General features: G+C 47.6%; 1 protein-coding gene across 3 annotated transcripts in view; it reads left to right on the top strand.

The window, feature by feature from the left end:
- Positions 1-25,718, top strand: part of gabra4 (gamma-aminobutyric acid type A receptor subunit alpha4) — a 118,886-nt gene that overhangs the window by 59,696 nt on the left and 33,472 nt on the right. For all 3 annotated transcript variants that reach the window (XM_072496706.1, XM_072496704.1, XM_072496705.1), the window contains exon 9: positions 23,129-23,388. In XM_072496706.1, coding sequence (XP_072352807.1) covers positions 23,129-23,388 — 260 coding nt within the window. The remainder of the gene's footprint in view (positions 1-23,128; positions 23,389-25,718) is intronic.

Here is a 25,718-nt window from a genome sequence, read left to right as displayed (position 1 = left end):
GCCTGAACTGCACGCAGAACAATACTTTTAATAATAATAATTTATTGTCACAAGTAGGCTTACATTAACACTGCAATGAAGTTGCTGTGAAAAGCCCCTAGTCGCCACTTTTTTTACTGTACCTCGGTACACGTGACAATAAATCCAAATCTAATTCAGTTAAAGGTGTAGAAATTATTAACAGAATGTTTAAAATGTACAAATATGTCCAACTACCCGCTAATGCAAAAACAACATATGCATAATAGCCCCTCCCCCACCCCAAGCATGCAAAAAATAAATAAAACTCTGCAGGGTATCAGATATTAAAAGCTTGGCCAAGTAATAATTAAAGGCAGAAAAAAAATATTCAGAGTGTACAGATGCTTGTTTATAGCTGAAGAGTCCTAGTCCAAAGTAGTTGCTGGTTCTTGGGGTTTCTCACGGGAGATAGTCAACTCTTATTTTGCAGCAATGAGGTCTTCTTAAGTGTTTTTCAAATCACAAACAGCTCAGCTTTAATGAGAGAAGTTTCAGAATACAAAGAGATAGACCTAAGGTCCAAAAGACCTAAGATCATAAGTAGGCCATTCAGCCCATCGAGTCTGCTCTGACATTCAATTACATCGTGGCTAATCTGATATAATCCTCAACTCCACTTTCCCACCTTATCCCCATAACCCTTGATTCACTTACTTATTAAAAATCTGACTATCTTAACCTTGAACATACATAATGACCCAGCCTCTACAGCTCTCTGCCATAAAGAATTCCAGAGATTCACTGCCCTGAGAGAAGAAATTCCTCCTCATCTCTGTCTTTTTTAAAAATATATATTTTATTAAAATTTTTCAAACAAACATTTTTCCGTTTTTACAACTTAACAAGGGATTATACATTAACCGGTAAATAACATTATTTAAATAATATAGTGAACTAACAACAAAAACTACAAAGAAAAACAAATCGCAAAAGCACAGAATAGTACTCCCCCCCCTCCCCCCTGGGTTGCTGCTGCTGTCATTTCTATCTTTTCCTTATCGTTCCACGAGATAGTCAAGGAACGGTTGCCACTGCCTGGAGAACCCCTGAGCTGATTCTCTCAACGCAAAGTTTCCAATCTTATGAACCCTGCCATGTCGTTTATCCAGGTCTCCACGCCTGGGGGTTTCGCTTCCTTCCACATTAACAATATCCTGCGCCGGGCTACGAGGGACGCAAAGGTCAAAATATCGGCTTCTTTCGCCTGCCGCACTCCCGGCTCTTCTGCAACCCCAAATATAGCTAACCCCCAGCCTGGCTTGACCCGGACCTTCACCACCTTTGAGATTACCCTTGCCACGCCCCCCCCAGAACTCATGCAGTGCCGGACACGACCAGAACATGTGTGTGTGGTTCGCCGAGCTTCCCAAGCACCTCCCACACCTGTCCTCCACCCCGAAAAACCTGCTCAGTCTTGCTCCCGTCATATGTGCTCTATGTAGGACCTTAAATTGAATCAGACTAAGCCTGGCACATGAGGACGAGGAATTTACCCTACTTAGGGCATCCGCCCATAGCCCCTCCTTGATCTCTTCCCCCAGCTCTTCTTCCCATTTTCCCTTCAGCTCCTCTATCCTCGCCTCCCCCTCCCCATCTCCCGGTATATTTTGGACACTTTGCCCTCTCCAACCCATGCCCCCGAAATCACTCTATCGTGGATCCCCTGTGTCGGGAGCTGCGGAAATTCCCTCACCTGTTGCCTCGCAAATGCCCTCACTTGCATATACCGGAAGGCGTTCCCCGGGGGAAACTTATATTTTTCTTCTAGCGCTCCCAGACTTGCAAACGTCCCATCCATAAACAGGTCTCTCAGCTTCCTAATTCCTGCTCGTTGCCAACACTGGAACCCCCCATCAATCCTCCCTGGGACAAACCTGTGGTTATTCCTTATCGGGGACCACACCGAGGCACCCGTCACTCCCCTGTGTCGCCTCCACTGCCCCCAGATCCTCAAGGTTGCCACCACCACTGGGTTTGTGGTGTACCTTTTCGGGGAGAACGGCAGCGGCGCCGTCACCAGCGCTTTTAGGCTCATTCCCTTACAGGACGCCATCTCCAGCTTCTTCCACGCTGCTCCCTCTTCCTCCCTCATCCACTTACAGACCATCGACACATTGACGGCCCAATAGTAGTCGCTCAAACTCGGCAGCACCACTCCCCCTCTGACCCTACTGCGCTGCAGGAACGCCCTCTTTACTCTCGGGGTCTTTCCTGCCCACACAAAGCTCGTAATGCTCCTGTCTATTTTTTTTTAAAAGGCCTTTGTGTTCAGAATGGGGAGGCACTGAAACACGAAAAGAAACCTCGGGAGAACCACCATTTTAACTGCATGCACTCTGCCCGCCAGCGACAGTGGCACCATATCCCACCTCTTAAAGTCCTCCTCCATCTGCTCCACCAGTCGCGTCAGATTAAGTCTATGCAGGGTTCCCCAGTTCCTGGCCACCTGGATCCCCAGGTATCGGAAGTTCCTTTCCACTCTTCTCAGCGGCAGAGCATCTATCCCCCTTCCCTGTTCCCCGGGGTGCATTACAAAAAGCTCGCTCTTCCCCATATTTAGTTTGTATCCCGAGAACTCTCCAAACTCCCCAAGTGTCTGCATTACTTCTGGCATCCCCTCTACCGGGTCCGCAACGTATAGCAGTAGATCATCTGCGTAAAGCGACACTCGGTGTTCCTCTCCCCCTCTAAGCACCCCCCTCCACTTCTTAGAATCCCTCAGCGCTATGGCCAGTGGTTCAATTGACAACGCGAACAGTAACGGGGACAGTGGACACCCTTGTCTTGTACCCCTATGTAGCCGAAAATACCCCGATCTTTGCCGGTTTGTGACTACGCTTGCCACCGGGGCCCCATATAAGAGTCTGACCCATCTAATAAACCCCTCACCGAACCCAAACCTCTTCAGCACCTCCCCCAGGTAGTCCCACTCCACCCTATCGAATGCCTTCTCTGCATCAATCACCGCCACTAGCTCTGCCTCCCCCTCCGGTGGGGGCGCCATCATCACCCCCAGCAACATTAACATTCAGTTGTCTCCCCTTTACAAACCCTGTCTGATCGTCATGCACCACCCCTGGGACGCAATCCTCTATCCTTGTTGCCACCACCTTTGCCAGCAGTTTGGCATCTACATTTAGGAGTGAGATAGGCCTGTATGACCCGCATTGCAGCGGGTCTTTATCTCGTTTCAGGATGAGCGATATCGTCGCCTCCGACATTGTCGGGGGTAGCATCCCCCTTTCCTTAGCCTCATTAAAGGTTCTCGCCAAGAGTGGGGCCAACAGATCCATATACTTCCTGTAGAATTCCACCGGAAAACCACCTGGTCCCACGGCCTTCCCTGCCTGCATGTTCCCCAGTCCTTTAATCACCTCATCCACCTCGATTGGCGCCCCCAGACCTGCCACCTCCTGCCCCTTCACCTTGGGGAACCTTAGCTGGCCCAGAAAGTGTAACATTCCTTCTTTTCCCCCCGGGGGTTGGGACTTATATAGCCTCTCATAAAAGGTCTTGAACACCTTGTTCACTTTCCCTGCTCTCTGCTCCATATTTCCTGTTTCGTCCCTAACTCCCCCGATCTCTCTCGCCGCCATCCTCTTCCGAAGTTGGTGGGCCAACTGCCGGCTCCCCTTTTCCCCATACTCATATTGCATCCCCTGTGCCTTCCTCCACTGTGCCTCTGCCTTTCCCGTGGTCAGCAGGTCAAACTCCGTCTGTAGTCTTCGTCTTTCTCTGTATAGCCCTTCGTCTGGGGCCTCTGCATATTTTTTATCCACCCTCAAAATTTCCCCCACTAATCTCTCTCTTTCTTTGCCCTCTTGTTTCCCCTTGTGGGCTCTGATGGAGATCAGCTCTCCTCTAACCACCGCCTTCAGCGCTTCCCATACTACCCCCACCTGGACCTCCCATCGTCGTTTACCTCCAGGCATTGCTCAATACACCCTCTCACCCTTCCGCAGATCCCCTCGTCCGCCAGTAGTCCCACATCTAGTCGCCACAGTGGGCGCTGCTCCCTTTCCTCTCCTAGTTCCACATCCACCCAGTGCGGGGCGTGGTCTGAAACGGCTATGGCCGAGTACTCCGTTCCTGCCACTTTCGGGATCAGTGCCTTCCCAAAACGAAAAAGTCTATCCGGGAATATACCTTATGGACGTGGGAGAAGAAAGAGAACTCTTTAGCCATCGGCCTAGTGAATCTCCACGGGTCCACTCCCCCCATTTGTTCCATAAATCCCTTAAGCACTTTGGCCGCTGCCGGCCTTCTCCCGGTCCTGGATCTGGACCGGTCTAGCCCTGGGTCCAGCACTGTGTTAAAATCCCCCCCTTACCAAATTTCCCACCTCCAGGTCCGGGATACGTCCCAGCATTCGCTTCATGAATCCCGCGTCATCCCAGTTCGGGGCATATACATTCACCAGCACAACCGCCTCTCCCTGCAGTCTGCCACTCGCCATTACATATCTGCCCCCACTGTCCACCACTATATTCTTAGCCTCGAATGATACACGTTTCCCCACCAGTATTGCCACCCCTCTGATTTTCGCGTCCAACCCTGAGTGGAATACCTGTCCCACCCATCCTTTTCTTAGTTTAACCTGATCCGCCACCTTCAGGTGCGTGGTGCTTGCCCTGATGCGTGACCCACAATCGCGCCGGCTGCAGCATCCCAAATTTTATTTTCTTCCTATGGAGCACCGCCTTGGCCCGGTTAAAGCTCGCCCTCCTTCTCGCCACCTCCGCACTCCAGTCCTGATACACACGTATCACCGCATTCTCCCATTTGCTACTCCGTGCCTTCTTGCCCAGCTCAGGACCATCTCTCTGTCTGTGTAGCGATGAACTTCACCACTATTGCTCTTGGTGTTTCACCTGCCTTTGGTCTTCTCACGAGGACCCGGTACGCTCCCTCCACTTCCAGGGGGCCCGTTGGGGCCTCAGCTCCCATTAGTGTGTGGAGCATCGTGCTCACATAAGCCCCAACATCAGCTCCCCCTGCTCCTTCGGGAAGACCTAGAATCCGTAGGTTTTTCCTCCTCGAGCTGTTCTCCAGGGCTTCCAGCCTTTCTACGCACCTCTTGTGTAGTGCCTCGTGTGTCTCCGTTTTTACCACCAGGCCCTGTATCTCATCTTCATTCTCGGCTGCCTTTGCCTTCACTCCACGAAGCTCCATTGCCTGGACCTTTTGTGTTTCCCTCAGTCCCTCGATTGCCAGTAGCATCGGCGCCAGCACCTCTTTCTTGAGCTCCTCCACACATCGTCGGAGAGACTCCTGCTGGTCCGGGCCCCATATCATCTGGGCTCCATCCGCCGCCATCTTGCTTCTCCCTTCTCTTCTCTGCCGCTGCTCCAAAGGATCCTTCACTATCTGGCCACTACCGCCGCTCCTTTCCATATACACCCGGGGGGACGCCTTCCTTCGTCACCCCACACTGGGTTAGGTCGAGAAAAAATTCCGTTGGGCCTCCCGATAAGAGCCCAAAAGTCGTCCAGCTGATGACATTATAAATTAATGTTCACAACACTATAGAAACATTTCTTTTTATAATAATTATTTTCCAATTAAGGGGCAATTTAGCGAGGCCAATCCATCTACCCTGCACATCTTTGGGTGTGGGGATGAGACCCACACAGACACGGGGAGAACTATAGAAACATTTATAATCATGTTTATGCCTTTTGTTCCACTCATAAATCCTCTCCCTTTTTCTTATCAATTTCTTGGTCCTCCATGCTGAATTCAAAAGTCCTCTCACTTCTTAAGCTGACCACTCTTTTTGGCAACATCATCAGCCTCATTCTTTGATTAAATGCTATTCGTATCTCCTCCTCTTTATCATGTTTTTCTGCAGAGATTCTGTGCCTTTAAGAAATGTGTACTAGTTGCAAATCCTGTATTAATTATTTAAATGTTGGTCATTGCATGTCTACTGTCATATTTTAATGTTGTTTCCTAATCTGCTTTATCCAACCTACCCCTCATACCTATATAGTTTGCTTTGTTTTTATTTAGAGCTCTAATTTCGTGACTAGCTAACTTTCAAAACTCGGGATAAAATTTTATAATACCATAGTCAGCCTTCCCTCTAGGCCTCTTCACTAAAAGACTTGGTTGAAAGCTTTGCCTATGATCAACACCAGATCCAAAATAGCCTGCTCCCTAGTTGGTTCCCTATCATGCAGATCTAGAAAACAATGCTGTACATATTCCATAAATACATCCTCTGAACTATGAGAATCATTGCATGTGACTCGAATTTATACTCTGCCCCACACTACAACTACCGTTAGGGGAGCCTATGAACAAGTCCCATAAATGTTTGCTGCTTTTTAGTTTCAACCAAGCTGATACTACTTCTTGATTTTCTGCACTAAGACCCTTTCTCTCCACTGTCTTTATCCTTTTTTAATTATCAGGGATAACTATCCCCCCCTTTCCATGTTGCTTTCTCATCTAAAAGTCAAGTATCCTGGAATATTTAGTTCCCGATCCTGGTCACTTTGCAAGCAGATCTCATCAATATCCATTAGATCAAATCTGTGCTATTAATTAATCTAATTTATTGTGAATGCTTCACCCATTCATGTTTAATGCTTTTAGTTTTGATGTTCTTCAAATTTTCCCTGATGTTACTTTAGCCTCTAATGCCTTACTACCTTTGTTCTTCTCACTGTCCTTTCCTAAACCACTTTACTTCTTTTGCCCACAGCACCTCCTGCTTGGAGCCTTGACATTTGCCTTAATGTTTTGAATTTACTCTTTCCTGAATCCTCCTACGACAACTTCATTAGTTTAACCTTACTCTACCACCCAAATTATTTGATGTGCCAGCACCCTTGTCCCAACCTCGTTTAAACAGAGCTCATCCCAACAGAATAGTTCCATCTTTACCCATTATTGGTGCCAGTGGCCCATGAATAAAAACCCTTGCCTCCCACATCACTCCTTCTGCTATGAATTTAACCATCTAATCTGTTTATTCATATAGTTTTGGCAGGTGGCTCATGTGCCAATCCAGAAATGTCTATTTTTGAGGTTCTTTTTAATTTGGATTTTAACTCCACAATGTACCTATGTTGTTGCTTGCTATATGGACTATAACTAAGGACTCTCGCATTCTCACTCAAGTCCTTCCCCATCTGCAAGGAGATGTACTTAGCCTTGGCATAAGGCAAGCAACACAACCTTCAGAACACCTGGTTGAGGCTGCAGTATTCTCCTGACTATACTGTCACCGACCACTCCCACAATCCTTTCCACTTACACCACTTGAATGGCCACTTGCACCATGCTGCTATGATCACTTTGTTCATCCACGGTGCTGTCCTTGTTCTCATCCACACAGGAAGCAGATACCTCACACCTGTTCATCAAAGTCAAGGACTGAGGCTCCTTCATTACTACATGATGGATCCCCATACCTGCCTGACTCGCAGTCGCACCCTTCTGTTCCTGACCATTGACCAACTTTAAAGTTCTACTTCCTCTCTCCTGACTGCCTCCTGAACAAAGTGATCAGGGAACTCTCCTCAACCTTGATACCAACCAATACCTTTAGCTTAGACTCCAGCTCAACAATGTGGAGTTGAAACTCCTCAAGCGGCAGACACTTACCTCAAATATGGTTGTTAGAGATCACAATGCTCTCCAAAATCTACCACATGCTGTAGTTGCACCACATCACCTGTCCTGACATGTCTACCTAGTCTTATTTATTTATTGACTTGATTAATTAGTTGAGCATTTTTTAATTGGATCTATTTAATCAATTAATTGGTTTATCTCATTTAAGTTACAAATTAATCCTCTCTCAATGCACATTACTCAGTCTAGCATGGCCTGCTCTCCAGGTGGTTCCTCGACATATTGGTCGAGAATACCATTCCTTATACATTCCAGGGAATCCTCCACCAACGTATTGCTACCAGTTTGATTAGTCCAATCAATATGCAGATTGAAGTCACCCATAATAACTGCTGTACCCTGACTTCACACATCTCTAATTCCCTGTTTGATGCCATCCCCAGCCTCATAACTACTGTTTGGTGGTTTGTACACAACTCCCAATAACGGTTTTTGCCCTTTGGTGTTCCGCAACTCCACCTATACAGATTCTCCATCATCGAGGCTAATGTCCTTCCTTACTATTGCGTTAATCTTCTCTTTAACCAGCAACGCTACTCCATCTCCCTTTCCTTTCCTTCTATCTTTCCTGAATATTGAATACTCCGATTGAGTTCCCATCCATCGTCACCCTGGAGCCAGGCCTCCGTGATCCCAATTACATCATATCCGTTAACAATTGTCAGCGCAGTTAATTCATCAACCTTGGCCGGGATTCTCCGAAAATGGGGCTAAGTCGCCCATGGCCGCCGGAAAACTGGCGCGAATCGCTCCAGACTTTATTCAAAAAGTCGGGAGTGATTCCCCGGTTTTAAGAGGGACAGCAGAGCCCGGCATGCGCCCCGCAGCTCCTGCTGCCGATACGGGGCCCTGTACTTCCGGCTGCGGGTCCGCGCATGCGCAGGACGGCTGTTTTTGCGCCGGCGTCCGCGCAACATGGCGGAGCCACACAGCGGGCCAGCGCGGAAGAAGATAGGCCCGCCTGGATCACGCGCACCCGCCGATTGGTAGCCCCGATCACGGGCCTGTCTGTCGTGGAGGCCCCCCTGGAGTCTGATCCCCCCCCCCCCTCCACTAGCATGGCCAGCGCAGCTACGTGTCCGAGCTCCCGCCGGGTGGAACCAGGTTGGAACTATGCCGGCGTAACTCGGCGGGAATTCAGCCGGTTGACCGCGGAGATTCGCCGCGGGGACCTCTTTCAACTGCTCCCGACCAACACCGCCTCGATCGCGTGCGCGCCTGGCGGCGATTCTCTGGCGGAGAATCGCGTCCCGGTGCCGCGGGTCTGAGACCCCATTCTCCGCCCCCTCGCCGAGCGTGATTTCTGCGTGGAGACTCGGTGAATCCCGGCCCTTATGACAAATGCTTCTCACATGGAGACACCGAGCCTTCAGGCTTGTTTTTAAAAATATTTATTGCTCTTTTAGAATTATGATGTAACGTGGCCCTTTTTGATATTTGTCTTTGGTTTGTCGACCTTACACTTTTCCCTTTACTGCCTTTTGTTTCTGCCCCCACCTTACCCCCCCCCCCCCCCCCCCCCCCCCGACTTCCTGCATCGGTTCCCATCCCCCTGCCATATTTGTTTAAACCCTCCCCAACAGCACTAACAATCACTCCCCCTGGAACATTGGTTCCAGCCCTGCCCAGGTGCAGACTGCCCGGTTTGTACTGGTCCCACTTGCCCAGAACCAGATCCAATGTCCCAGGAATTTGAATCCCTTCCTCTTGCACTCTCCCTCAAACCATCCCTCAAGCCATGAATTCATCTTATCTATCCTGCGATTCCTACTCTGACTAGTGCGTGGCACTGGTAGCAATCCTGAGATTACTACCTTTGAGGTCCTGCTTTTTAGTTTAACTTCTAACTTCCTAAATTCAGCTTGTAGGACCTCATTCCATTATTTACCTATATTGTTGGTGCCTATATGCACCACGACAGCTGGCTGTTCACTCTCCCCCTCCAGAATGCCCTGCAGCATTCTGAGACATCCTTGACCCTTGCACCAGGGAGGCAACACACCATCTTGGAGACTCGTTTGCGGCCACAGAAACGCCTATCTATTCCCCTTACAATTGAATCCCCTATCACTATAGCTCTGCAACTCCTTTTCTTGCCCTCCTGTGCAGCTGAGTCAGCCACAGTGCCATGAACCTGGCTGCTGCCGCCTCCTCTGGTGAGCTATGACTCCCAACAGTATCCAAAACGGTATATCTGTTTTGGAGGGAGATGACCCCAGGGGACCCCTGAACTGCCTTCCTACTCTTCCTCTGTCTGGTGGTCACCATTCCCTATCTTCCTTTGTAGTTTTTATCAGCGGTATGGCCAACTCACTGAACATGCTATCCACGATTTCCTCAGCATTGTGGATGCTCCGAAGTGAATCCACCTACAGCTCCAGAGCTGTCAAGCAATCTGACTGGAGCTGCAGTTGAACATACTTCCTTCACATGAAGGAGTCAGGGACACTGGAAGGGATGTAAACAATCGGGCTGCTCACTCCTGCCTGACTGCCTGTGCCAAACAATTGAACTATTTTGAGTTCTAACTAATTTCTAACGTAAACAAATTGAGGGACAAATTAAAAGGGGCTGCTCCTGAAAGGGGCACACGCCTAAAAAAAAAGATGATTAAAAGGGTTGATAAAGCACCCCAGAACCTGCAGTGGCTACCGGGCATGGAAGGCCTTGATGGTGCCAGTGGACATTGCATGCTCCCTCTCCAGGGATACCCAGCCGTAAATGGAGCCACGGAAGAGGGGCAGACAGTCGGGCTGGACGACCCCCTCGATCACCCGCTGTCTTCACCTGTGAATTTGCCAAACAATTGCTGGCATAGCAGCGTAGTATCAAGATTAATTAGTTTGATAAAAAGCCTAATTGACCCTTGACCAGTATTTAAATATGGCGGGCAGGCTACTAATTTTGACGACTTCCCCTGTATCATGGAGGTGAGAATAGAGTTGGTTGGCATCCATCCTATTTTACGTAACCTCTGCTGCCAAAAATACGCCCGGTGGAACACGTAAAATGCACCCCCTAGTTGTCCATCATGTGAGCCATATTACACATCATAATGTGTGTGTTTTCATGTACATATCCTGGAAAATTGTAAAGCAATGAGAATATAAAATTGGTATCATAAGATTGCTTGATGGCTCTGGAGCTGTAGGTGGATTCACTTCGGAGCATCCACAGTGCTGAGGAAATCGTGGATAGCATGTTCAGTAAGTTGGCACGAAAATCCCCGGTGTCTTTGAGGACCACCCCAGGATGACAGGTTGGCTCGTTGAGGACGAGGGATACCTTCTGAGGTCATGGCTGATGACACCAATGTGGAGACATGGGACCGAGGCGGAACCATTACAATACGCCCACACTGCTGCCCCTGCTGTCATTGAGTAGTGCATTGGACCACTGAAAATGTGGTTCCGCTGCCTGGAATGCTCTGGCAGGGCTTTACAGTACACCCCCAGTGAGTATCCTGTTTTGTGGTGGTCTGCTGTGCCCTCCACAATTGGGCACAGCAGCGGGGCGACATGCTGGAGGAGGAGGAAGAAGTGGAAACAGAGGGACATGTGGCCTCATCTGAGGGGAAGGAGGAGAAGGAGGACCACGAGAGCCTGGAGGTTGAGCCTGAGGATGTGCAGGAGGATAGAAGACAGGCAGCGGCAAAGGTCCAACATGCCAGCTCGACCAGGGAGGCCCTCATAATCTCTAGATTCACATGAGCCGACAGCTCTACCCCCACACCTATTCCTCCACATTACATGCCCCCTTCCGGACCACCCTGCACCCCAATCCAAAGGTCTATGTAACATCACTACAGGGGCTTCGGAATCTCATTCCAGCTGCCCCTTGGTCCCTTTGAATTAATGGGCCTGTGACGGCATTGTCAGCAGGTCACTATTCAAGGTAGAAGAATGATGAACACTCGCTGTGAGGAAAGTTCTGGTCCTCCTCAGGTTCTGATGAAGTTTGACTCCTGCCTTTCTGCTGACAGCACGATCACACCCATCTCACTGCGGAGTCTGCATTGGGGCTTTTGATCTTGGACCACTGTGCGGGGGGCGGCGGAAGGGGAACGGGGTGCGGGGGTGCAGGTAGACCACTGTGAAATTAAAATGACAGAGGGTTCACATGTTTCAAGTGTGAAATGTTTTACTGGTGAACATTTTAATGCCACAGATTTGAACTCCCCTAGCCGGACAGTGACCTCATCAATGCCCACTTAGTGCTCCTCACTCTTCTTGGTCCTCGATGGTTGAGCGCTCTGTTGAGGTGTGTCCCAAGGATTAACATCAAAGGCGGAGGCAACCTGCTGCTTTCTGCGCCCTGTGACTTGCGATGCCCTTGGCGGTCACCTTCTTGAGGGCTGGGAGACGGGGGCACCAGCCTACTTACCGGTGCCACAGGCGTCTCCGTGCCACAGTGTTCAGCCCACTGCCTTTAAGATGCGCCAGTGTCAGGAGGGGTGGATTCAGAAGGACAGGAGACCGTCTTAGTCTCCTTGGTGGAAAGCCTCAGGATGGGCTTCAGCGCTTCTTGCTCCTTGAGCGTGCCCGTGTGGCCGAAGGTGACTCCATGGGACAGGGGGGCAGCTGGAGTGACCTTCAGAAACCCCTGATTCATTTGGTATTGCCAATCCTGGAGGCTCCCCATTGTCTTCATGATAGTGTCGATCCCCTCAGCGATGGTCCTCAGTGACTGGGCCACGCTCTGGAGTGCCTCAGCAGTGTCCACCTGTGTCTGCGAGATGTCCCTCAGTGACTGGGCCACGCTCTGGAGTGCCTCAGCAGTGTCCACCTGTGTCTGCGAGATGTCCCTCAGTGACTGGGACACGATGTTAAGGACCTCAGCCATGATCGTCACAGACGGAGCAGCACCTTGGACACCACCACTCATGGCTCGGACATCGTGCTCCAGATTTTCCAATGCAGTTGCCATGCAATGCCATAACCATCTGAGCGTGAAGGCTTTGGGGCTCCTCCAATCAGCCTTTCAGTCGCTGGAATGTCACTGACACCCCGTCCTGAATCTCACAGCTGTTGCCTGTCATCTGCATCAGCTCTGGGAGAACCTTGTCCAGAGACTCGGCATCTAAACCTCTGACAGTTATTTCCCTTGGATGTTCCTATCTCCACCTGATGTTCATCAGCAGCTGTGTTGTTCTCACCAGATTGTGCCACAGAAGGCACCCTGCCCATGGAGTCACCGTGGGCCCCATGGGCATGCTCAGGGATGAAGAAGTGTTGAAGGTCAATATACAAGGCAGGAGAGTGATGATAACTACTGAGGTTAGCTCCGATGCTCCTCAGTTTCTCCCAAAGTCTGACTCCTGTCTTTCTGCTGACAGCATGCTCACATCCATCCATGTATCAGGTGTAACATGTTTTAATTGTGAACATTTGAAATTTCCATTTCCCCTCGCTACAGATAATGCCCCCCTCCGCCCACCCCAATGCCCACTCAGTGCTCCTCTCTCTTCATAATCTTTTGTGGTCTACTACTAAGTCTAGGCATGTCCTTAGGATGCACATCGTAGGATGAGGCAGCCTGCTGCTTCCCACGTTCTGTGGCCTGTGCTGCCCTTGGCCCACTTAAAGGTCTCCTGCTGTTACATTTTGCAGGACGTTGAGGAAACTGACCCTTCTGGGTTTCCCAACCTCACAGTAGCACTCCCACCCAGCAGTGCAGGATGCACAGTCAGATTATAATTCGAGCCATTGTGCCTTTCACTGGGTTATTTCTGAGAACTGGAAGTTGACCACAAATGAAGCATCAACAGAAGTTCAGCACAACAAACATAAAAAGAAACAAGGTGAGTTATGAGCTCTTTCAATACAGATTTCATGGGTCCTCAAGGAACCACAAGTCAGCAAACACAGCCTGTGGAATCCTATATTATGTGAGACATGAAAGAAATAAACATATTAAGGTAAAATTAATGATAGGCCTGCTTTAAATCCATCTCAAATACAGTATTTTTTGTTTGAAGACGTACAAGATGAAAGAAGGCATGCTCAGAGATCAGCTGCCACCAGATACTACAACTGCAATTTCATCAATCATATTTGCAGATACATGACCTCCGAATGACGAAGAACATTATTTTCCATATATTACAACAATGGCAACATCTTATTTTATTACTGTGCTGTCAATTGTGCTGGCACATTGGAATGACCCGAGGTCCTGAAAGATACCAGGCACAATTCACTCCTGACTTGTGCCTTGTAGATAGTGGACAGGCGTTTGGTGAGGTCAAGAGGTGGGTTACTCATTGTAGGATTCCTAACCTTTGACCTGCTCTGGTAACCACAGTATTAATACGGCTAGTCTAGTTCAGTTTCTGACCAATGGTAACCCCCAGGATGTTGATTGTGGGGATTCAGCGATGGTAATGCCATTGAATGTCAAGGGGCAATGGTTAGATCCTCTCTTGTAGGAGATGGTCATTATCTGGCACTAGTGTGGCGTGAATGTAACTTGCCACTTGTCAGCCCAAGCCTGGATATTGTCCAGGTTGCTGCATTTAGACATGGACTGCTTCATTGTCTGAGGAGTTGCAAATGGTGCTGAACATTGTGCAGTCATCTGAGAACATCCCCACATCTGACCTGATGATGGAAGGGTGGTCATTGATAAAGGAGCTGAAGATGACAGGGCCCAGGACATTACTCTGAGGAACTCCTGCAGTGATGTCCTAGAGCTGAGATGATTGACCTCCAGCCCCCATAACCATCTTCCTTTGTGCCAGGTATGACTCCAACCAGCAGAGAGTTTCCCCCATGATTCCCATTGACTCCAGTTTTGCTAGGGCTCCTTGATGCCATACTCGGTTAAATGCTACCTTGATGTCAAGGGCAGTCACTCTCACCTCGCCTCTGGCATTCAACACTCTTGTCCATGTTGGAACCAAGGTTGTAATGAGGTCAGGAGCTGAGTGACTCTGGCAGCCCCTAAACTGAATGTCCATGAGTAGGTTATTGCTCAGTAAGTGCCGTTTGATAGCATTGTTGATGACTCTTTCCATCACTTTGCTTATGATGGAGAGTAGACTGATAGAGTGTTATTTGGCTGGGTTGGATTTGTCCTGTTTCTTGTGTACAGGGCACAGCTGGGCAATTTTCCACATTGTTAGAAAGAGGCCAGTGTTGTAGTTTTACTGGGACAGCTTGGCTAGGAGTGCGGCAATTTCTGGAGCAAAAGTCTTCAGTACTATTGTTGGAAAATTGTCAGGGCCCATAGTCTTTGTAGTATCCAGTGCCTTCAGCTGTTTCTGGATATCACATGGAGTGAATTGTATTGGCTGAAGATTGATATCTGATGCTGGAGACCTCTGGAGGAGACCAAGATGGATCATCCACTTGGTACTTCTGGCTGAAGATTGTTGAAAATGCTTCAACCTTGTCTTTTGCACAGATGATCTGCCTCATCCATCATTGAGAAATGGGAAATATATGGAATCTCCTCCTCCAGTGAGTTGTTTAATTGTCCACCACCATTCATGGCTGGATGTGGCAGGACTGCAGATCTTCGATCTGATGCGTTCATTGTAGAATCACTTAGCTCTGTCTATTACTTGTTGCTTATGTTGTTTGGCACACAAGCATTTTTACACTTGCCTGGTGTTGTTCCTGACATGCCCTCCTATACTCATCATTGAACCAGGGTTGATCCCCTGGCTTGGTGGTAATGGTAGAGTGGGGGATATGCCAGGCCGTGAAGTTGTAGATTGTTGTTGAGTACACGTTTGCTGCTGCTGATGGCCTGCAGCACCTCATGGATGCCCAGTCTTGAGTTGCTAGATCTGTTGGAAGATTGGGGGCGGCACGGTAGCACAGTGGTTAGCACTGCTGCCTCACAGCTCTAAGGTCCTGGGTTCAATTCCGGACTCGGGTGACTGTCTGTGTGGAGTTTGCACTTTCTCCCTGCGTCTGTGTGGGTTTCCTCTGGGTGCCCCACTTTCCTTCCACAGTCGAACGATGTGCAGGTTAGGTGGATTGCGCCTTAGTGTCCAAAAGATTAGGTGAGTTACTGGGTTACGAGGATAGGGTGGAAATGTGGGCTTAAGTAGGGTGCTCTTTCCATGGCTGGTGCATACTTGATGGGCCTCCTTCTATGATCTATGATCTATCCCATTTAGCACAGTTGTTGTGCCACATAACACGATGGAGGGTATCCTCAATGTGAAGACAAGACTTTTTCTCCACAAGGACTTTGTGGTAGTCACTTCTACCGATACTGTCATGGGCAAATGCATTTGCAGCAGGCAGATTGGTGAGGATGAGATCAAGTATGTTTTTCCCTCTTGATGGTTCCCACACCACCTGCTGCAGTCCCAGTCTAGCAGCTATGTCCTTTAGGACCCGGCCAGCTTAGTCTATGGTGGTACTACCAAACCACTCTTGGTGATGGACATTGCAGTCCCCCACCCAGAGTATATTCTGCGCCCTTGCCACCCTCATTGCTTCCTGCATGTGGAGTACTGATTCATCAGCTGATGGCGGACGGTATGTGGTAAGCAGCAGGGGTTTTCCTTGCCCATGTTTAACCTGAAGCCATGAAACATCATGGTGTCCATTGTCGAGGTTGAGGACTCCCAGGGCAACTCCATCCCAACTGCATACCACTGTGCCACCACCTCTGCTGGGTATGTTTTGCCGGTGAGAAAGGACAAACCCAGAAATGGTGATAGTGGTGTCTGGGACATTGTAAGGTATGATTCTGTGAGTATGACCATGTCAGGCTGTTGCTTACCTAGTCTGAGGGTCAGCTCTCCCAACTTTAGCAACCCCCCAGATGTTAGGAAGGAGGACTTTGCAGCATCGACAGGGTTGGGTTTGCTGTTGCCATTTCCGATGCCTGGGTCGATGCCACGTGGTCCTGGTTTCATTTCTTCTTCATGCTTTTGTAGTGGTTGAATACAACTGAGTGGCTTGCTGCGCCATTTCAGAGGGCATTTAAAAGTCAACCACATTGCTGATGGCCTAGAGTCACATGTAGGCCAGACCAGGTAAGGATGGGAGATTCCCTTTCCTGAAGGACGTTAGTGAACCAGTTGGTCTTTTACTGCACTCAACAATGCTTTCCTGATCATCATTAGATGTTTAATTCCAGATATTTTATTGAGTTTAAATTCCACCTCCTGCCATGTCATATTCATTCTCTGGTTATGACACTCCTTTGCTGTAAAATGCTATTTGCCCTCTGTTCAACTGTTGCAAATTATTGTAGGGAATGTTATCCTCTGATAGGGTAGATTTGAACATCAGGCATGGATGGACTGGGAAACAAGTGGAATGCAAGTTCATTCCTACCATAATACTGGTTAGTCGATGATTGCCAAAGAGCATCCCACTGTCAATCGTACTGGTACAAGATCAGGTGCCTTGAATGGAGAACTGGTTATCAGATATGCAGGTCTTGCTGCAGACAGACCATTCAACATTCTCTTTCAACACCCAAATCACTTGCCAGGCACCTTCTGCTTCAGGACATGGTACAATTGGATGGACTGTGCATTGCATACTCTGCCCAATTGTCCCTCAAAATTACATTGAGGACCCAAGTCAGCCATAAGACCCTGTATGTCACAATGAGCCTGAAACATTTGAGGGCTTGGGCCAACCAGTGAAAGATCCAGAAAATGTGTCTGCAGACGGAGTTTGAGCAGGAATGGGACTGTAAGTCTGTTTTTTTCAATGTTATCTGAGGGATTGACCATGTCACTGGGATCATTTCACTGGTCTTCTTCAAAATAGCGCTGGGATCCTTTTCCATTCGGTTACGAGGGCAGATAGGGGTCAGTTTAACATCTCATTTGAAAGATGGGACAGATGATAGTGCTCTTTCAGTGCTGAGCATAGAGCGTTAGCTTTTATTTTTATGGTCAAGTTTCAAATTGGGGCTTGAAGCCACAACCTTCTGATTCTGAGGCATGAGTGATACTAACTAAGCCATGGCTGGCACACTAGCATCTATTGTGGGCTCTAAAGGACTCTGCTCCACTTTGGGAGGGTGATTGGCTTGAGCTGGCTTGGCTGCTATTTATTTATTTTTTATTCACTCAAGGGATGTGGACTGCACTGGCTAGACCAGCTCATCCCTAATCGCCACTGAGAAGGTGGTTGTGAACTGCCTTCTTGAATTGCTGAAGTCGATGTGGTGTGGAAGGACAAGGGCAGCAAGTTCTTGCACCCTTGCAGATACCGATGGCTGTGTATAGCTTTCCAAATGATCCCAGAACTTAGGATTGGATCATAAGGTAGGAGCAGAAGTTGACCATTCGGTCCATCGAGTCTGCTCTGCCATTCATTGAGAGCATGACTAATCTGATATGATAATCTTCAACTCCACTTTCCTGCCTATTCCCCATAACCCTTGATTCCCTGACTGATTAACAATCTGTCTATCTCAGCCTTGAGCACACTTAATGACCCAGCCTCTACACCACCGAGTGAGGATAGATGGGGGTTTCATTCAGCTGTACCTACACTGAGGACTTTATAAGAGCAAATGGGGGAGAAAGGAACTGTAAAACTACAAGAAGTATGATGGTTACAGGGAACCAGAGCAGCAGGTCAGCATGTGAGGAGAAGGTAGAGGTTAATAGGATGAACAGGCAGGGCCAGTCAAACGACTACCGAGGGGTAAGAAAACATAAAAAGTTAAAATGTAAGGCGACTGGGGGAATGAACGTTGGGGATGAGGTGAGTGTATCAGAGATTAATAAAGGAGGTCAGAATGTCTGAAAAGGCACAAGAAAATCCTGCAAGGGAAAGACAAATCAGTCGGACATATTAAAAACCTTGTACCTAAAGCACAGTATTCGGAATAAGGTCAATGAGCTGACGGCACAAGTAGAGACAAATAGGTATGATTTGGTGGGGATCACTGAAACATGGTTACAGGAGGACCGGGACTGAGAGTTAAATGTCCCGGGTACTCAGTATTCAGAAAGGATAGACAGGATGTAACAGGAGGTGGAGTTGCTTTATTGGTTAAAGATGGAATCAAGGTTGTATGAAGAAATTATATTGGCACTAAGGGCCAAGATGTTGAATCGATATGGGTGGAAATAAAAAACAAAGGAAAAACCTCCTTGGTAGGAGTAATTTACAAGTTCCTGAACAATACTTCCAAAGTGAGGCATAGTATAAACCAAGAAATAATGAGGGCTTGTGAGAAGGGCACAGTGGTAATCATGGGTGATTTTAATAATAATAATAATAATTACCTTTTATTGTCACAAGTATGAAGTTACTGTGAAAAGCCCTTAGTCACCACATTCCGGCACCTGTTAGGGTAAGCTGGTACGTGAATTGAACCCACGCTGCTGGCCTTGTTCTGCATCACAAACCAGCTGTCTAGCCCACTGAAAAACCAGCCCCGACATGCATGTTGACTGGATTAATCAAATTGGTAAGGGTAGCCTTGAGGGAGATTTCAGAGAGTGCATGAGGGATTGTTTCTTGGTGCAATATGTTATGGAGCCAACCAGGGGTGGCTCCATAATGAAGAAGGGTTGATAAATAGCCTTATTGTTCCTCTTGGAAGGAGTGAGCACGGCATGCTAGAATTTCCGAATCAGATTGAGCGAGTGAAGACAGAGTGCCAAACTAGAGCTTTAGTGTTCGACAGAAGTAATTAAACAGGTGTGAGGAAAGAGTTGGCCCAAGTAGACTGGGCACAAATAATTGAGGGTGGGATAGTTGAGGAACAATGGTGGATGTTCAGGGAGGGAGGTATTAAACACCTTTCAATTAAAGTATATTCTGAGAGGAGGAGGAATTGTAAAAGGGGAAAAACATTCCATGGCTAAACAAGGAAGTCAAGGGGGACATAAAAGGAAAAACTAAGGCAGACCATACTGCAAAAACTAGTGGTAAGCTGGAGGATTGGGAGAACTTTAGGTGTCAGCAAAAAGTTACTAAAAATAGAATCAAAAAAGATAAGATGAACTATGAAAGGAAACTAGCAGAAAACATAAATACTGATACCAAGAGCTTCTATAAGTATTTAAAGAGGGAGAGAATAGCTAAAGTAATTGTTGGCCCTTTAGAGGCCGATACTGGTGAGGTAATAATGGGGAACACAGGTGGCAGATCCACTGAACCAATATTTTGCCTCTGTCTTCACGGTAGAGGATAATAAAATTTTTCCAAGAACTGAGGTTAATGCAGAGGAACTTAGTACAATAACCATCACTAGGGGGAAGGTATTGAATCAACTAAGGGGACTAAAGGCAGATAAATCTCCGGGACATGATGGCCTGCATCCAGGTTATTAAAGGAGGTGACAGCAGAGATAATGGATGCATTGGTTATGATATTTCAAAATTCCCTGGATTCTGAAAAGGTCCCGGTGGATTGGAAACACGCCAGTGTAACTCCCTATTAAAACTGGAGAGAGGCAAAAAGTAGGAAACTATAGACCGGTTATCTTGGCTTCTGTGGTGGGGAAGTTGCTGAATCAATCATTAAGGAGGAGATGACTAAACATTTGGAAAGTCAAAGCTCAATCCACCATTGTCAGTATGGTTTTATGAAGGATAAGGCATGCTTGACAAACTTATTTGAGTTCTTTGATGACGTAAACAGCAAGGCGGATAATGGGAACCTGTGGATGCGGTATATCTAGACTTCCAGAAGGCATTTGACAAGGTGCCGCATAAAAAACTGATTCAGAAGGTGAGATCACAGGGGATTGGGGGTAGAATACTAGATTGGATTGTGGACTGACTGACTGACATAAAGCTGAAGGTCAGGTTAAATGGGTCCTTCTCTGGCTGGCAAACTGTAACTAGTGGGGTGCCGCAGGGGTCAGTCCTCAGATCTCAGATCTTCAGGGCTGCACGGTAGCATTGTGGATAGCACAATTGCTTCACAGCTCCAGGGTCCCAAGTTTAATTCCGGCTTGGTAACTGTCTGTGTGGAGTCTGCACAACCTCCCCGCGTGTGCGTGGGTTTCCTCCGGGTGCTCCGGTTTCCTCCCACAGTCCAAAGATGTGCAGGTTAGGTGGATTGGCCATGATAAATTGCCCTTAGTGTCCAAAATTGCCCTTAGTGTTGGGTGGGGTTACTGGGTTATGGGGATAGGGTGGAGGTGTTGACCTTGGGTAGGGTGCTCTTTCCAAGAGCCGGTGCAGACTCGATGGGCCGAATGGCCTCCTTCTGCACTGTAAATTCTATGATGATAATCTCAACTGTTTACAATCTATATATATGATCTGCAAGCAGGGACAGAGTGGAACACAGCAAAATTTGTGGATGATACTAAAATAGGTGGGAAAGCAGGCAGTTAAAAGGAGATAAAGATTTTACAGACAGATATAGATAGGCTAGGAGATTGGGCCCAACATTTGACAGATGGAGTTTATTGCAGATAAGTATTTTGGCTGAAAAAATAGGCAAATTATTATCTAAATGGAAAGCAGATTCAAAATGAGTCTGGGCAGAGGGATCTGTGTGTCTTTGCTCATGAATCGTAGAAAGTCTGCATGCAGGTACAAAATGTAATAAGAAAGGCAAATGGAATGTTAATCTTTATTGCAAAAGGACTAGAATATAAAAGTAGGGAAATGTTGTTGCATTTGTATAGGGTGTTGGTGAGACCACATCTGGAGTATTGTGTCCAGTTTTGGTCTCCTTATTTGAGGAAGGATGTGGTGACATTGGAAGCATTTCAGAGGAGGTTCACCAGATTGATTCCGGGGATGAAGGGGTTGACATATGAAGAGATTTAAAAATTTTGGCTTACAATCATAGATATCGTAGAATTTACAGTGCGAAAGGAGGCCGGGATTGTGAAAAATCGTCATCACCACTGGGGGTAGCGGCTTGGTTGGTTGACCTGTACGGCTTCCTGCGATTTGAGAAGATAAAGTATGAGTTAAGGGGCTCTTCAGGGGGGTTTGAGGAAAGGTGGGTGATGTTTGTGACCGTATTTCAGGGGCTGTTCGTCGTGGGGTAGGGGGGGAGAAAAAGGGGAAAAATCTGTACAGACTGTAGTTGATTGTTGGGAAGTATGTTTCCTGGGGTGTTTATTCACTGTAATCTGTTTTGATTCATGCTTGTAATAAAATACATTTTTTTAAAAAAACTTAGGCTGACTCCACTCGCTGGAATTTAGAAGGATGAGAGGGGATTTGATCGATACTAAAAAGGATTTATAAAGTAAATGTCAACCAAATGTCCCCCTTTGTGAGGCAATCTAGCACAAGAGGTCACACATTTAGGTTGAGGGCGGTAGATTTAAATCCAGTGGATGCTGGAATCTGAAACCAAAAGAGAAAATGCTGGAAAATCTCAGCAAGTTTGGCAGCATCTGTAGGGAGTTAAAAGAGCTAACGTTTCGAGTCCGGACGACCATTTGTCAAAGCAAAAAGACATAGAAAGTGGGAGATATTTATACTGTGGGGTGAGGGAATGAAAGACGAGTCGTAGCCACAGCAACCAAGGGAAAAGAGTGCTATTGGCAGTCCCATGGGAGAACAAAAGGTGTGAAAGGCCAAACAGCAGAGAAACTGACATCAGAGGGTAAGCTGTGACAGATGTGGGGAGAGGGGGAAGCAAAGGGAAGAAAAGGTTCAAAGATTTAAAACTGAGATGAGGAGGCACTACTTCTCGCAGAGGGTGGTGAATTTATGAAACTCGCTGCCCCATAGTGCAGTTGGGTCCGAATCATTAAATGGTTTCAAGAGGGAGATAGATATATTTCTCATTTTAAAACAGGTTAAAGGGATATGGGGCACAGGTAGGGAGGTGGCTTTGAGACTAGTAAAAGATCAGCCATGATCTGATTGAGTGGCGGAGCAGGCTCGAAGGACTGAATTGCCTACTTCTACTCCTAATTCCGATGTTCCTATGAGATTGAGGCCCGGGGTTGGGGTGTGCAGGGGGTGTGGACGCAATGGTGTGAGGCAACCAGGATGGGGCAACTGGTGGGTGGCAACTACCTATGAATAGCACTCCTGTTCTTCCCAATTCCACAATAAAATTAGAAGTAAACGTTTCAGAAACGTTAACACCAGTTTCAGGCAGGGGTCCTGAATGCCTATATTGTACAGGAACAATTACCAGTCGGGCAGGAAATGCACTTCCGGGGCTGAATGTACACACATTCCGCCTGCTATATTCAACACTTAAGCCTAATTTTTACACTTGTGAAATGGGGATAGCTCCAATGGTCTTTGTCATTTTAAATGATGTGATGATACAGAATGTAATTTTTTATCTAACCTTGTTTGAGCTCCAGGTTATTTTCTTAGGCCATAGTTTGGCTTGAATGCCCTGACAAACACTTTGAATTCACAGATGCAACACTGGAGATTATTATAAAAATAACAATATACTTGATATAAAAGAATAGTTTATATGTGCATATTACAAAAAAATACTTAAATAATATTGCTGTTCTTGGGCTTGGAATTCCTGCTTATATTCTCTTACAATTAAACAATATATTTTTTCAATTAAAGGTATAACAACGGTCCTAACTATGACAACACTGAGCATCAGTGCTCGACACTCTCTGCCAAAGGTCTCCTATGCCACAGCTATGGACTGGTTCATTGCAGTCTGTTTTGCATTTGTCTTCTCTGCTCTGATCGAATTTGCTGCTGTTAACTACTTCACAAATGTACAAGCTGAAAAAGCCAAAAAAAGGGCATCCAAACCCCTTGCTTCATCTCCACTGACTCCGATAAAGACACTGTCTGCCTCGGAGGTTGTACTGCAGGTAATAACTTTGTCAATAGTTATTGTAATGCTGTAGAATGGTGTCGTTAGCTTTAATTGAAAAAAACCCTTTAATTTGCAAAGTAATGCAGCTCTTTCAATGTTGTTGCCGTTAAATATTATCTGAGACCCCCCCCCCCCCCCCCCCCCCCCCCCCCCCCCCGCCCACTCCATCACTGAGTTTACCCAGTGAGCAATTGAAACATGGGCCCAGTTTTCCCCATTCTGACAGGCATTAAGTTACATTGGTGGGCGAAAGAAAAGGTGAGTAGACCCAGACCTGGAAACCTCACCCCATTTTTAACACTGGTAATCTTCAATGATGTGGTAAAGGGGGCTGGTCAGGAACTGACATGCAGAGCAAGGGACTTCTGAAGTAGTCCTTTTTCTATTTAGTGGTGGTAGTGGAAGTCCGGAAGGCAATGTAACCCTGCTTCCTCAGTGCAGACGGCAATGCAGTGAGAGGGCCCTCAGCATTGCGGGGAAATCTTTAAAAAGGTGCAAGGAAGCACTGTACTTTGACCAGAAAAGCCTCAGAAAGGCCCCGGATTTGAAAAAGTAAAAGAAGGGTGGAGACAAGGTTATGGTCCCTAAATAAACAGAGCCTGAGCAAAATTCTACCATCATTGGAGCATCAGTCCATTCAGCCCAGCTAAATCTTGACCGTAAGGGAAGAAGTCTGGCATTGGACATGGATGCAGCTCCTTCGTATCTGCATGCCATTCAGGCCAAGCAGCTACAGCCTCTATAGCCAGCACCGAGGAGGAGAAAGAGCCAGGAGTATTCCGAGCTCTGTGTCTCCGTGTGTACCATAACAGGCTCACCTAACTGGGGATGTCCGAACATTACTACAGGAGGTGACTGCTGCCCAGGGAGATAATAATTGATCACTGTGCTCTCCACAATAATAGAACCACCCATTGGCAGGCCCTGTCGGTAGCAGGTGACTGTGGCCCGCAACATCTTCACCTCAGCTTCATTTCAGGGTTTCGCTGCTACCCCTGTGGAATTTCTCAGTCCATTGCTCACTACTGCAGCCTTGTTGTTGCAAATGCCATCTTCATAGGGGCCATTGGCTTCATCAGTTTCTTGACAGAAAAGACCAAGCAAGCACAGGGGATTTCCCATAAATAGCTGGTTTTCCCCAGCTTCACAGTATCATAGACTGCACCCAAATGGTCATGAAGACACCCATGGTTTGACTAGACATGTTCATTAACAAAAGATACCTTGCATGAATGTCCAGGTGGTTTGTGACCATGGAAGGACTTGACTCATTTATACTCGCAAGTTCAAAGCTACCTCAACTCTTCTGTGGTGTTGGGTGCTCTGAGGTACAGACGAACCAACACGGTTGCGATTGGTACAACGCAGTTTTATTCCAACTAGTTATTTACACATCTGACTTGGTACTCAGCACGTGGTGACTGTGTGAGTGTTTTGTTAATGAGGTCCTGGACTTCCGGGTGCGGCGATGACCAGCTAAGTCGCACGTTTCGGCAGCTCCCGGTGGAACGGACTTTTGGGCTCTTACTAGGAGCCCCAACGGCAATTTAAACGGCCAAAAACACTGTGCGGTAAACTAGAAGGGAATCCCCCCGGACACGCATGGATAAGGGAGAGGATAGCGGCCGGATTGCGGAGGATCCTCTGGAGCAGCGGCAAGGAAGGCAAGCTCAAAGCAAGATGGCGTCGGAAGGTGGCCGTTTGTTATGGGGCCCAGACCAACAAGAGTTCCTGCGGCGCTGTGTGGAAGAGCTGAAAAAGGAGTTGAAGAAGGAGCTGTTGGCCCCGATATTACAGGCGATTGAAGGGCTAAAGGAGGAGCAGAAGACCCAAGAACAGGAGCTTCGGGTCGTGAAGGCAAAGGCTGCAGAAAATGAAGATGAAATACAGGGCCTGGTGGTGAAGACAGAGACGCACGAGGCACAGCACAAAAGGTGTGTGGAAAGGCTGGAAGTACTGGATAATAATTCGAGGAGGAAGAATTTAAGGGTTCTGGGTCTTCCCGAAGGCGCAGAAGGGGCGGACGTCGGGACATATGTGAGCACGATGCTTCACTCGCTAATGGGATTGGAGGCCCCGACGGGCCCTTTGGAGGTGGAGGGAGCTTATCGAGTTTTGGCGCGAAGACCGAGGGCTGGAGAAATACCTCGAGCTATAGTGGTGAGGTTTCTCCGCTATAATGACAGAGAGACGGTCCTCAGGTGGGCGAAGAAAACTCGGAGCTGTAGGTGGGAGAACGCGGTGATCCGCGTATACCAGGATTGGAGTGCGGAGGTGGCGAGAAGGAGGGCAAGTTTTAATCGGGCTAAGGCGGTGCTTCACAAA

Source organism: Scyliorhinus torazame, chromosome 3 (genome assembly GCF_047496885.1).
Source record: "Scyliorhinus torazame isolate Kashiwa2021f chromosome 3, sScyTor2.1, whole genome shotgun sequence".
Taxonomy (NCBI): domain Eukaryota; kingdom Metazoa; phylum Chordata; class Chondrichthyes; order Carcharhiniformes; family Scyliorhinidae; genus Scyliorhinus; species Scyliorhinus torazame.
The sequence above is the reverse complement of the archived record's forward strand: the minus strand, read 5'-3'. Positions and strand labels throughout refer to the sequence as shown.